The 12,406-nt window shown below is 38.3% G+C and overlaps 2 protein-coding genes across 2 annotated transcripts in view; both read right to left on the bottom strand.

Annotated features, from left to right (window-relative positions):
- The window catches only part of HYDIN (HYDIN axonemal central pair apparatus protein), a 402,419-nt gene that overhangs the window by 386,780 nt on the left and 3,233 nt on the right, over positions 1 to 12,406 (bottom strand). The gene's annotated exons all lie outside the window — the stretch shown is intronic.
- The window catches only part of CMTR2 (cap methyltransferase 2), a 7,183-nt gene continuing 3,233 nt past the window's right edge, over positions 8,457 to 12,406 (bottom strand). The window contains exon 2 of the mRNA XM_004704559.2: positions 8,457 to 12,015. Within this exon, the coding sequence (XP_004704616.1) occupies positions 9,687 to 11,996 (2,310 nt within the window). The 5' untranslated portion in view covers positions 11,997 to 12,015 and the 3' untranslated portion in view covers positions 8,457 to 9,686. The remainder of the gene's footprint in view (positions 12,016 to 12,406) is intronic.

Here is a 12,406-nt window from a genome sequence, read left to right as displayed (position 1 = left end):
GACTGGTATTGGACATATGGGTTAATGTTGGAGTTGTGGGCTTGGGATGGGATGTTTTCTTGATGCGCACTTAACCTTAAAAATCTCTCTTATACATGAGTTGCTGTGGATTTGTTTCTCTAAAGTACCCAGACTAACACAGTACCACAGGTAATTGTGAATCAAGTGACCATAGACCACACCTTGAGAAATGATATGTGCCCCGGGGTGCTAATCCACGGTCAATGGGAAACTGCAGAAACAGCTTCCCTAACATACATTATTGTGCCTGCCCTAGATAGCCCCTTTCTTTGGACAAAATGCCCAGTGATACATTTTTTTAAATTACATGTCAGGATACATGTATAGTATGTTCCAAAGTCCACTAAAAATAATGCTATGTGAGTTTTAAAATACTTGCTATGAGCTTGGTAAAGTGGAGGGGCCGTGAAAAAGAAGACACTTGACAAGACAGATTGACAGTGGCTGCAACACGGCTCATAACAACTGTGGTAACTGGATAAACACAGTAACTATACACAGGACTGGGCGATGTTCCAGTCTATTGTACATAGGATTTCTGTCTCCAAGGTCAGTGATAGTGACCATTATCCAATTAACCTCTTACTATCAGTGGTTGTGCCTTATAAGCAATCTGATAAAAGTTCTGAAAGGTTAAGTATTTATTTTCATTATTCCTATTTTCCAAACAAGGAATCTCAGCTCTGAAAATTTAAATAATTTTCCTAAAATTACACAGCCAATGGATAAAAGAACCGAGAGATACTGACTCCAGAGCCCCAATGCTTAGCCATGGTTCCATGAAAACACTGGGGACAAATGATCACAGAGTGTGTACAACACAGCAGGAGAGCGTGATGCTGCAGCAGACCTCAGGCACTACTGACTAGAATTCAAACAGCATCCAGAAACATTGAACACATCATACTGAGCAAAATATCACAAAATGACAAATATTAGAATTATGAAATGTCTCATGGAGGTTAGATTATTTCTCAACAAGCTGATAATGCTTCCTGTAGAGTGGACCAAGGATCTATATAAACTTTAGATATACAAATTGGTTTTGAGCTCTCTTAATTGTAAGCCTTTTAGAACAATTAGTTCAATGTGGTCCTGCTTAATATTTGCCTTCATGAAGTTAGCCCTAAAGATATGGGTGTAATAGTAAAGTGTGTTAATGAAATCAGGTGGTACCCTGGAGTCTTAAAGGCTTGTCTTAAAACAAGCAGCCATGTAAGTGTGCTATCAGTAAAATTGTTTTAGCTTCTATTACCTTTGCTTTTTCTTGGATTGAGATTTTTCTGAGTTTTATTTTTTATGAAATCATTTTATTGGGGACTCGTAGAACCCTTATCACAATCCACACATCCATCCGTTGTGTCAAGCACCTTTGTACATTTGCTGCCATCACCATTCTCAAAACATTTTTTTCTACTTGAGCCCTTGATATCAGCTCCTCAGTTTTTCCCCTCCCTCCTCTCCTGAGTTTTATTTTGTCGTCGTTGTTAGTTTTATTTGTTTGGTTTTTTTTAATGGTATGACTTTCTTTACATGAAATCCAAGCTAGTTAATCCATAAAGACAGAACTTAATCAATAGTTCCTTGGTGTTATAGCAGGGGAAGTTGGGTGGTAACGGAGAGCTAATGATAGGTATGAAAATTAAGAAAACGTTCTAAAATTGTGGTGATAACTGTAAAATCTTAAGATACACTTAAACCGTTGAATTGTAAGATACATGAATTTATATGCCAATAAAACTGTTAAAGTTATATCAGAGAAATAGATCATTACCCAGTGTTTTAAAAGGACAAATATATGTCACACTTATATAAAATAAGCAAAAAGTTTGTGGGAAAATTTCATTATCTTTTCATTCCTTTTTTCCTGTGAACTTTTATAAAGAAACCAAAGATTATTAATGGTTACCACAAGTGGGAGGGGTGGGGGAAGAGGAGGCTTTTGTTTGGGACATGACGATCATGTTAATATTGGAGGGCATAGTAGGTAGCTAGCCAATGGTAGCAACATGGGATGCTAACCGCAAGGTCAGCAGTTCAAAAATCACCAGCTGCTCCAGAGGAGAGAGGCTCTCTAATCCTGTAAAGAGGTCCTGTCTCAGAAACCCAGAGAGGCAGCTCTATGCGGTCCTGTTGGGTCACTTTGTGGGGATCCACCTGATGGCTGGCAGTGAGTTTGGTTTTGGTTGGAAGAGTGACAATGATGATACAGTGCAGTCACTGTCACTGAGCTGCAAATGTGGAAGTTGTGTTGGTGAATGTTTCGTGAATATGTTCTCACCACAATTAAGAGAGAAAGACAGAGGGGAGAAACGGAAAAAAGAAAAGAAAGCAAGATCTCCAGGGTTCTATCCAAGTCAAAATGGTAGTAACAGCTTACCTACTGAACTTCCCAAAATTCTCTTACCAGAACAGAGCAATTAGGGTAACAAACGAAAAAAAAAAAAATCACCAACATCTTTGATAACACTTGGTGATAAAAGTCCCTTCCAGAACTAGGTTATGTGTGTAGCATCAAATCAAGGGCAGTGTCAAGACCCTGGCAGAACCAGCATCTGCGCAGGGGATAAAGAAAGAGTAGGAGGTATGGTGTCCCAAGAGCCCCAGAACAAGAAACAGTCAACAATTCATCTTACCCCCATAGAATCCAAATCTAAATGTGAAACTCTCAAAAACAGATGGGACTGGAAGACCTCATAGGTTCAATTTTCAAGTATTAAATGACAGTGGAGAAGCAAAGCAAAAAAAACAACCTCTCATTGCCATCAGATCAATTCTGACTCAGAGCAACTCTACAGGGCAGAACAGAACTTCCCCTGTAGGTTTCCAAGGCTGTCTGTCCATTTTTACAGACCCAGAAAGCCTCATCTTTGTCTTGGGGGAGTGCTCGAAGGAATAGAAGAGGTTGCCAGGGTGTACTAAACCCTTAAGACTTTCTCAAGTATCTGAAAACCTCTTGATAGAAGATTAATCTGAGGAAGAGCTGTTGGGAGAAGAATCCAAAGTGGGAGGAGCAAAAATGCATTGGGTAAAAGGACAGGGAGTAGGATGGTACAGACACTGTGGGGAGGGGGCCACAGGAGGCACACCTCAAAAAGAGGCTGCTACACAGGGCAAGTATGTAACTAACCTATAGAGCAGAGTTGAACTGTTCCACAGGGTTTACAAGACCACCAGTCTTTATGGAAGCAGACTGCCTCATCTTTCTCCTGTGGAGTGGCTGATGGGTTCGAACCACCCACTTTTCAGTTAATGGCACACTGCTCAAACTGTTGTACCACCAGGGCACCTTCATGTCAGGAAGCACACCTGTCAATAAAAGGTGGAAGGAGGCAAGCGCATGAAAAGTAGAAAATTATTACAGGTATTAAGAGAAAATGAAATAATCTAAAATTAAATGCTGAAAGAATAGGTTACTACCTAATTTCAATATTGTGTACTGTTGACAAGTCTCAATGGTGTAGAGGTTACACATTGGGCTGCTATCAGCACTTTAAAGCCACCAGCCACTTCTCGGGATAAAGACAGGGTTTTCTGCTCCCAAAAAGTTACAGTCTCAGAAACCCACAGGGGCAACTCAAACTTCCTATAGGGTTGCTATAATTTGGCATCCACTGCATGGCATTGAATTAAGTATTGATAGGAGTAGAAATTGACAACAGCAGTGGTGGTGGGTACACGTAAAGATGCTAGTACAGAAGTCTGCACATTTGTTCTAAGTACCAAAACAAGAAAGGGGTAGGGAGGAAAAGTTTAAATGCAAAGAAGACTGCTAATATCATAAAAGATATTGTATACAGAAATACATATCATGAAATATGATTATTATAGATTTGAGCAAATAAATATATATGATTGAACTTAACCCACCTAGTAAAATAAAGTGTTTTTAGGCTTCAAAGAAAAACTCAACTCTAAATGCTATACGTATAAGACCCCTAAAACTAAGCTAGCCAGAGATAAATGGTATAAAACAGGTAAAGACAGGAGACAAATGCAGATGAAAAAGATTACAATCTTTCTAAGCACACACTGAAAGTAAGGCACTTCCAACTCTTAAATGATAAAACCCAGGACAAAGATACAGCAGACACACCAAAATGCACTACTCAATGTATTCACTGTACTCATTTAAAAAACAAAAAGCAGCTATTTTTCCTTGTGAATGTCCCCAACTAGTAGAACAAATTTAACTGGTATTAAATCTCAAGCCTGAATATATGTCGTTGTAATATTCCCCGCAGTGCAACAGGAAGCACCGGAGCAGCACTTCTGCTGTTACCAGAGTGGGGTGACTGCCTCCAGGAAAAGCGTGTGGGCGACCGAGTTGTGCAGTTTTCATGAAACACTATTTTTACTTGAAAGAACTGGCAGATCAACTATGGATATTCAGACTTGAGCATCTGGCAGAGATTTCCTCAAAGATTAATAAAGGGAGCTGAGCTGTCACTTGAAGGAAAACAACTGACAGTATTTATTGACATCAAATTCAAATATTCAAGTAAAAAGTGGTTTCAGAATCTTGTCTGCCACCCTGAGCTTGACAGCGTCCCAATACTTAGATGATTCTGATTAGATCAGAGGTGATATTTTAAAAATGTGATTTTTCTGCTACTGTGTAATAAAATGTGTCAACATATGCAAGAACTGAGTAACTAAGTGAACTTGCATTTTCTAAAAAAAGAAACTCATGGTTTACAAAATCATGCATGTGTAAAGGGCCCATTCAAAGTGCAATGTTAGTGTAACAGAACAAAAAATCATTAATATAGTTCAGATTCCATGTCACAAACAACTTTTGAGAAACTATTACTTGTTGAGTTTTGGTGTTAACATTAAAGAATATCCAGAGAGCACCTGAAAGGTTACTAAAGCATGTCTTCTCTTCCAACTACACATCTCATGTGGGACTTTCTTTAAATACTACAACCAGACTGAAATGAAAAACCAGTTAAAAGAATTAGTGTATATCTAATATACACTAATAGAGAGATGCAAAAATATAAATGCCAGATTTCTAATTTTTTATTTCAAGTTATAAAAATGTTATTTATAGTCAAATATAATGGTCCTATCATTACTTTAAAAATTAATTCATAAAACTTTATTTTTTTTTTCAAATTCTGGTATGGGAAGTATCAACAGATGTAACTCCCATAATAAAAACTCTCTGGGTTCCTCGATAATGTTTTAAAGGCTAAGGAAACCTTCATTACATAAGGGAACTACTAGATTTTAGACACTCTACTAGTAAAGTGAGGATGGTGTCAGATCTGAGCAGAAAATGTACAGGATGAAACTGGAACAGTGTGCCATGAAAGTATGGGAGCAATAAAACCTTTTAGCTTTTAATTCCACTTTTTGAAACCCTTCATATAAGTTCCTAAAGACACTTAAGACAATCAAAACCAAAAGACTTCAGCAGTCATTGGAGGTTGCCTTTAGCATCAACTTTTTCTGCAACTTGATAACCCAGGCCCTGCCATTTAGACGTAGTGTAAACCAAAGACCACCGGATTCTTTAGGAGTTGCTAAGATGGAAACTCTGCCTGCAGAAGTGTCTAGACCTCGCTGGAAGATAAGTCAAGAAAGAACAGTCTTCACGTTTTAATATTTGTATTTAATAAAGATTCCTATGATTTTATAGCAGTACTTCTTGACTTATCCTTGTAGATGCCACCACTTATAAAAGATTCTTGCCAAAAATAATCAATCCTCTAAGTCTAATTGCCAATTTATAGAAAATATGTGGCACAGAGAAGATGACAACCAGAATAATCATCCAAATCCATAATGTGCAAAAGGCTACAAGAAAAGCAGCCAGTGCTTCAACAAGGAAAATGCCATGGAAAAGAAAGTGCCAGAGATGTCGGGACTCAGTGGAGAGAAGGGAGATAGTTGATAGAAACTTAAGAGATATTAAGTAAATGTAGTATGTGAACCTTACTGGAACAAATCAAGTGTAAATGCCCTTTATTGAACATGAAATAAGCATGGGGTGATAATGAGTAAACTTGCTAGATGGGACAAAGTCCTTCCTTATTTGTTGGAAATACATATGTATTTTCCTGACTTTACTTCAAAATACTTTATTAAAAAAATATTGGAGTACCACATAAGTCCAGCAAAATGCAAATTATTGAATTTGGATAAGGGTACATGTGGGTTAGTTCAAAAGGGCTTCTAAAAGTTGGTGGAAAAACTTATCTTTTCATTCCTCTTTTTAAAGGAATTCCTTTTTTTAAAGGAATTTTAAAGAAAAAAAATCCCATGAATTTAAAAAAATCTGCTCAGATAATCTTAACATTTCATACATTTGAAAAAAATGTTATAATAAAAATAATCAAATAAAATATTTCTATAGACACCTATATTTGCCAAGTATGTACCACAATACCTGTTTATAATCCTGGTAGAAAAATGAGCTCCTTCTCGGACAGACACACACACATATACTGCTTAAAGTAATGCTCAAATAGTAGCAACTAGGCTCATAAAAGCTGACAAACAGCCACCTAATATCCAACTACTGATGTCTCCCAATCCAAAGGAAAGAAGAGTGCTGGAAATCAAAGTCACATCAAAGCAATTAGTTCAACTGACTAACGGAAAACACAGTCTCCCTGATCCTGGGACCTGAAGAACTAGATGGTGGTCCAGATACCGCTGCCACTTGTTCTGAAGGGGATCGAATTGTAAGATCCTGGATAAACCAAAACCAAAACTCAAACTCGCTGCATCAAGTCAATACACAGAGAAAACCTATAGGACAGGGTAGAACTGCCCCTGTGAGTTTCTGAGATTTTCACTGTTCGCAGGAGTAGAAAGTTCCATCTTTCTCCCCCAGAGCTCACAGGTGGTTTCAAACTGTCAACCTTGTAGACCAACGTGTCTAACGTGTCACCACACCACTACAAGGGCTCCTCAGATCCTGGATGGAGTGGGAGGAAAAGATGGAAAACTCAAAACCATAGAAGAAGCCATAGTTGCTGGTCAGATAGAGGCTGGTAGCATCCACAAGTGCGAAGAAATTAAAATTGAGAGAGAAAGATATTTCTCAAGTTTTTAAGAAATACATTTGTAAAGCTTAGAATATTTGGCTGCAAAAAACTTCCCAAAGCATCACAATTAAGTTTAAAAAAAAAAACCTCAATTTAAAATGCAAAGGGGATGGGGGGAAGAGCAGAAACTTTAATAAACTATACAAACCACCTTACTATTCTCATTTTTCAATCTTTTATACAGCATTTTCCCTTCCTTCTCTTTCAAAAAGAAGTTTCTGTAAATAAGCAGTGGAAGAGAGATTTCCCTCAGAAGTCTACTGCCAGGTCTCCACATTTACTCTGGCAAGAATTAATCTACACCTCCTTCAAGTCCTTAATGCCTCTCCCATAGACCTTTCATAAATAATATTAAGGTCTAAATTTTAATGAACACAAATGAGAGGAAATAACTCTCTTCCAAACCTTCCTTTAAAGAAGTCTACTCCTTAGAGTTCGCCAAAGATGGCACCCAAACGGCTGACGAACACAAAGAACGCTCGTGATCACTGGCCATGACACCAGCCATGAGAGCCAAAGGTTAAAACAAACGCTGGAAAGGATGTAGGGATTGGAATCCCCACACAGCTGGTGCGACTGTACATAAGTATGTCTACTGTCGAAAGCGATATGGGGCTACTTTAAATAATTGGAAAAAGAAATTCCCTAAGACCTACAAATACCTCTGCCAGTTATATATCCCTGAGAATCATAGAATGAAGGTAAGCACACCAACGTTCACTGTAGCACTGTTCACAATAGCAGGAAGATGGATACAACCTAAATGCCTATCAGTGGAAGAATGGATTAAAAAAACTTAAGTACACACACATAATGGAATAATAAGTATCACTGAAAAACAATGATGAAACCACGAAGCACCTCCAGGCATGGATGGTCCTGGAGAACATCATGCTTACTGAAACTCGTCAATCACAAAAGGATAGCTGTTACTTAAGGCCAGTTACAAAGGGAAGAAAAAGTCAAAAACTTCCATACATAGGGAACAGACTTTGGAGGTTCCAACGGGAGGGTTTTGAGGAAGGGAAGATGAAGTAATATACTAGAGTTTTGACAGGTACCAACTTGAAGGGGAAGACAGTAATAATACACAAGAGAGAAAAGGAGAGCGGGGAGAATAAGCTTTTGGGGATAAGGAGTTGAAACTTCTGAATACAAAAAAAAAATGATCTGAAATAAATCTTCAACTAATTCATAATTTTAAAAATTGTTTTAAAAAAATATAAAGACCTAGGTAGAGGAAATATTAAGAATTAACAAGATTCCCGTGTGGGTCTTTTTGCTTTACAGAGGTTTCTACAATTCTGTAGCAATAATAACAAAAAGTCTACTCCTAAGTTACATTTTTAACTATCCCCATGATTCTCTTTGAGAAAGGATGAAAACATGTCTTTATTTTATTCATGAAACCTACAATGGAACTTAACATATCGAAGAACATTGAATTTTCAGGTTATATTTATCAACCAAATACACGACAATACATCTATTTTTCATGTAACTAACAAAAATGCTTAAATGCACATGGCAATATAGTCTCCATTTTGTGGAGCTTCAAGGTAGGTAAGACTGTCTTAACAGTTTGTCAAAAAAGCTCATAGTACATTGTTAAATACACACAACTGAAAACAACTCAAATGTAACTCATAAAATAACTATCTCGTGGTTAATCTTCCTGGTAAAGTGCTATTTTCACATCAAAAGAGATCATTAGTAAAGATTTTTGGAATGTTTAAATGCTGAGCCATCATTCTGAAAGGTTTTTTCCCCCCTCGAGTAGTCATTTTGCTCATCACATTCATCTATCACTATTTTGCAATTTCAAAAAATCCTTTAGTTCCCAGATTGTTACCTAAAAGTTTAAATTTTCTACTGCATTGCTACATAAAGCTTTTCATGATTCAGGAGTAGATTCAAAACAGCAAACAATTTTCCATTGTTTTTAACATGATCTTTGGTTTCAAACTGTCCTGGTAACCTTTTTGTTAGATGGCTGTGGTTAATAAAATATTCATGAAGCAGTACTCTACTAGCCTTGAACCATAAAATAAACTGGGTCAATGGTTCAAGGCAATGAATGGCACATATCAAAAAATCTGGCAAAATGAGTCACTTGAAATTCACAAATAACAAATTAAATTTTTAGGGCAGTCAGTCTTGCTGGGTAACTTCATCTCTTTTCATAGTGATCTAAATGAAGTTATAACAGCATCAGCCATTATACCATATGGACAAAAGAATCTGTTGAGACTAAACTAGTTGGGGCTGGGGGGAGATCTAAGAATGAAGGCACACAGGTAAATTTCAAACTGGTAAATCAGATTAATTAAACAGCATTTGCAACATGGGTGTATCTACCCCAAGCTGACACCCACCTCCGCTCTTATGTAGAGGGTGAATATCGTCATTGCATAGATTCTAAAGAACTGTATGCCTGGGCCTGTGCATATGTCCAAGGTCGGAACTATCTGGTGGTAATCCAGAGTGATACAAGGTGGCATCACTTCAAAGTGAAATTGCTAGGGTTTCGAATTAATAGAGCAAACAGATGAAATAACATTACACACTACAAGAAGCTAGAGCTGAATCTCAGAAAGAATACGCTCAATTTTGTAACTCAAGGTGATTGTTCTCATCTCTTTCTCCTTGAAAAATCAAATGCAAATGTCTTTTAGCAATGGCAGCATTCAAATCCCATAAAAAATCGAGTAGTGCCCTTTGAAGGAGCACCTCCATTGGCACAAACTGTAAAACCTGTTGAGATGCATCAGAGCTAAGCAACGTGTTCAACAACTCATTCACATTCTGTAGATGCTGGAAAACTGGATTTGGAAGGTCCTGAAAGCCCACACACAGCAGGACTGTACAACTCTTCAAAGGCTCAGAGGGTATGGGGCAAGAAAATGTGATGAATCTAAAACAACTGTGGAGTACAAAGACCAAACCCGCCATAAACCGTGTGAAACAAGAAAGCATCGGTAAAATCAACACATCTCCCGGATGAAGCCGCTGCAGCGAACGCAGAATGCAGTCTAAAAGTAAGTGCTGGTATTTCGGATCGCCATCATGAAGCAACGAGCAGCTGAAAGTCAAGAGTTCAGCTGATTCCAGGAAATGAACTTCCATTGGGACTTTCATTTTGGTATCATGGAGAGCTGGCAAACCCACAAGCAGGCACTTTCTTTGGTTGCCGGGTCCTACAACCTGCTCATCCTGAAGGCATTTGGTAAGGCTCAGCAGCTCCGAAAATATCAGTTCTTCGGAAAAAACATGACAAGAACAATAATGTTGCTGTTTTCGCCTAAATTTGAAATCCAAATTCAAAACCCCTCCTAATGACTTTTCGATTGCTTCGTTAAGAGTCTTTAAATGTTCTCCATCACAGAAAGGAGAACACTTGACCTTGGGCAGCTTCTTTCCCTCTAAAATATGCCACAGGTGGCAGTCAAGATTAGAACCATTCCCTTCTAAAACAGAACTTTGCCCGGGATTATAAGTAGCATGTTCTTCTGCCCAACTATTGAAGTATCCTTTAGCCACTTTATCTTCCCATGAAAGGGTTTCTAGCATCTTCCTTTCATTATAGGTTCTGAAATACCTGTTCCTCTGCCCAAACCATTTTGTATTTGTACTACAACCAATATTAGATCTTTTTACTAGCCAGTTATTTCTGGAAAGCGGCTTCAATTGAAACTTCTGCATGAAATACTGCACAGCACAGTCCCTTAAGTTGTTTAGCTTTGCCTGTTCCTCTTTTCCCATGCACTCAAACAGACGAATGTTCTCAGAAATTGTCGCTAGCTGGTATTTATGAAAGAACATGCAACATTCCTCATGTCTTTGAAGAAAAGATTCAGGGATCACACTATGGGGAAAGAGAGCTTTGCTGGTCATTTCAGTCCCAAAAGTCAGCATCATCTTTGACAGAAGAGGATGGATGGCCTCCCTTCCTCTATAGTGGAGACATACCACATAGACTTCTGAGTTTCCTGCCTTGCTAGTAGCAGGTTTGAAAACATGGACTTGGTCAAAGGAACAGTTGAGCAGATACATCAAGTTTATGGAACAATGCTCAAACAAAGTAAACATCTTCAGCACAAAAGAGCCACCATTTCCAAGAGTCATCAGAGCTGTGACAACTTCACAGTAATGCAAAGAAGACACTAAAGCTTCTTGTTCACCTGGGTTTCCTTGGCAATCAAAACTCCCGTCCGCAGTGATCAAGTGAATGGTAGCCATGCTGCTTACGAAATCCTGAAGTCCCGTCAGATACTTCAGGGACATGATATCTCCAGTGTTATCTGGGCCAAAGTACCACCAATGTAAAGTATTTGCAATAAGCCGATCATCCATAATCATGATGAGATTGTCATTTGCTTCATGGTATGGATTCAAGGTATTGGCTACCCAACTCCACTCACAGGGGAACTGATGGGATTTTAAGTAGTGGTTGAGACTAGCGATAAAAGCGCCAGGTGCTTCGCAGAGGTGTAGAGAATTCAGTCTTCTGGTTTGAAATGCTTCCTGTGGAATAAGTGGAAAGCTGCACAAAATCTCATGAAACTTACACCATGCTTGAGTACAAAGTTCAGCATTCACTGATTTCTTCACATGAGAAATGATTTTTCCAGCTTTATTAGTGAACGAGGTGTGTTCATGCCACTCATCAAGTTTCTTATCGCTCAGCAGGTTTTTTACTTCATTCAGTGAGTTCTTCAAATCAAGAAATGAGTGAAATTCTGCGTGGTTACTGGTGAAAACCTCACTGGGATCTGGTAACTGCCATTCATGATTAAGTGGCTTGCCATAAGAAAAGTTCTTGGCAAAGAGTTCAACAATGTCAGCAAGAACATCTGGGCTGAACGTTTCAAGACTTCCTATCGGATGACCTGGTGGTTTTTTGCACTTACTCATTTTCAAATTAGATTAAAATCTAGGAAAAGAAAACACATAATTAAATAAATCAAATTTAATATAGGTGAACTAGCAGCACACCTGGTCACACTCATGACAAACACAGTAAAGAAAGCACACAGGCTTTGACAGCCAAGGACCCAGGGTTTAAGTTCTAGCTCTGCCCCTTACAGCTTCCTAAGGGGACTTAAGACAAATTACATCTCTGTGCCTGTTTCTTCTCATTCAAAAATAGATATTAACCTTTTTTAGATGATCTTAAAGCAAGCTAGCATATGAAAAGCATATACAAAGGAGAGTCAACAGTTTATGGCTGTTCATATTAACACATCTAGCAGCTCCACTAAGGGCTGTGACACCACCAGCCTGCTACACACACACACACACACACACACACACACACACACACA

Source organism: Echinops telfairi, unplaced genomic scaffold (assembly GCF_000313985.2).
Source record: "Echinops telfairi isolate 266 unplaced genomic scaffold, ASM31398v2 ScPeMD7_2291;HRSCAF=2852, whole genome shotgun sequence".
NCBI lineage: Eukaryota > Metazoa > Chordata > Mammalia > Afrosoricida > Tenrecidae > Echinops > Echinops telfairi.
The sequence above is the reverse complement of the archived record's forward strand: the minus strand, read 5'-3'. Positions and strand labels throughout refer to the sequence as shown.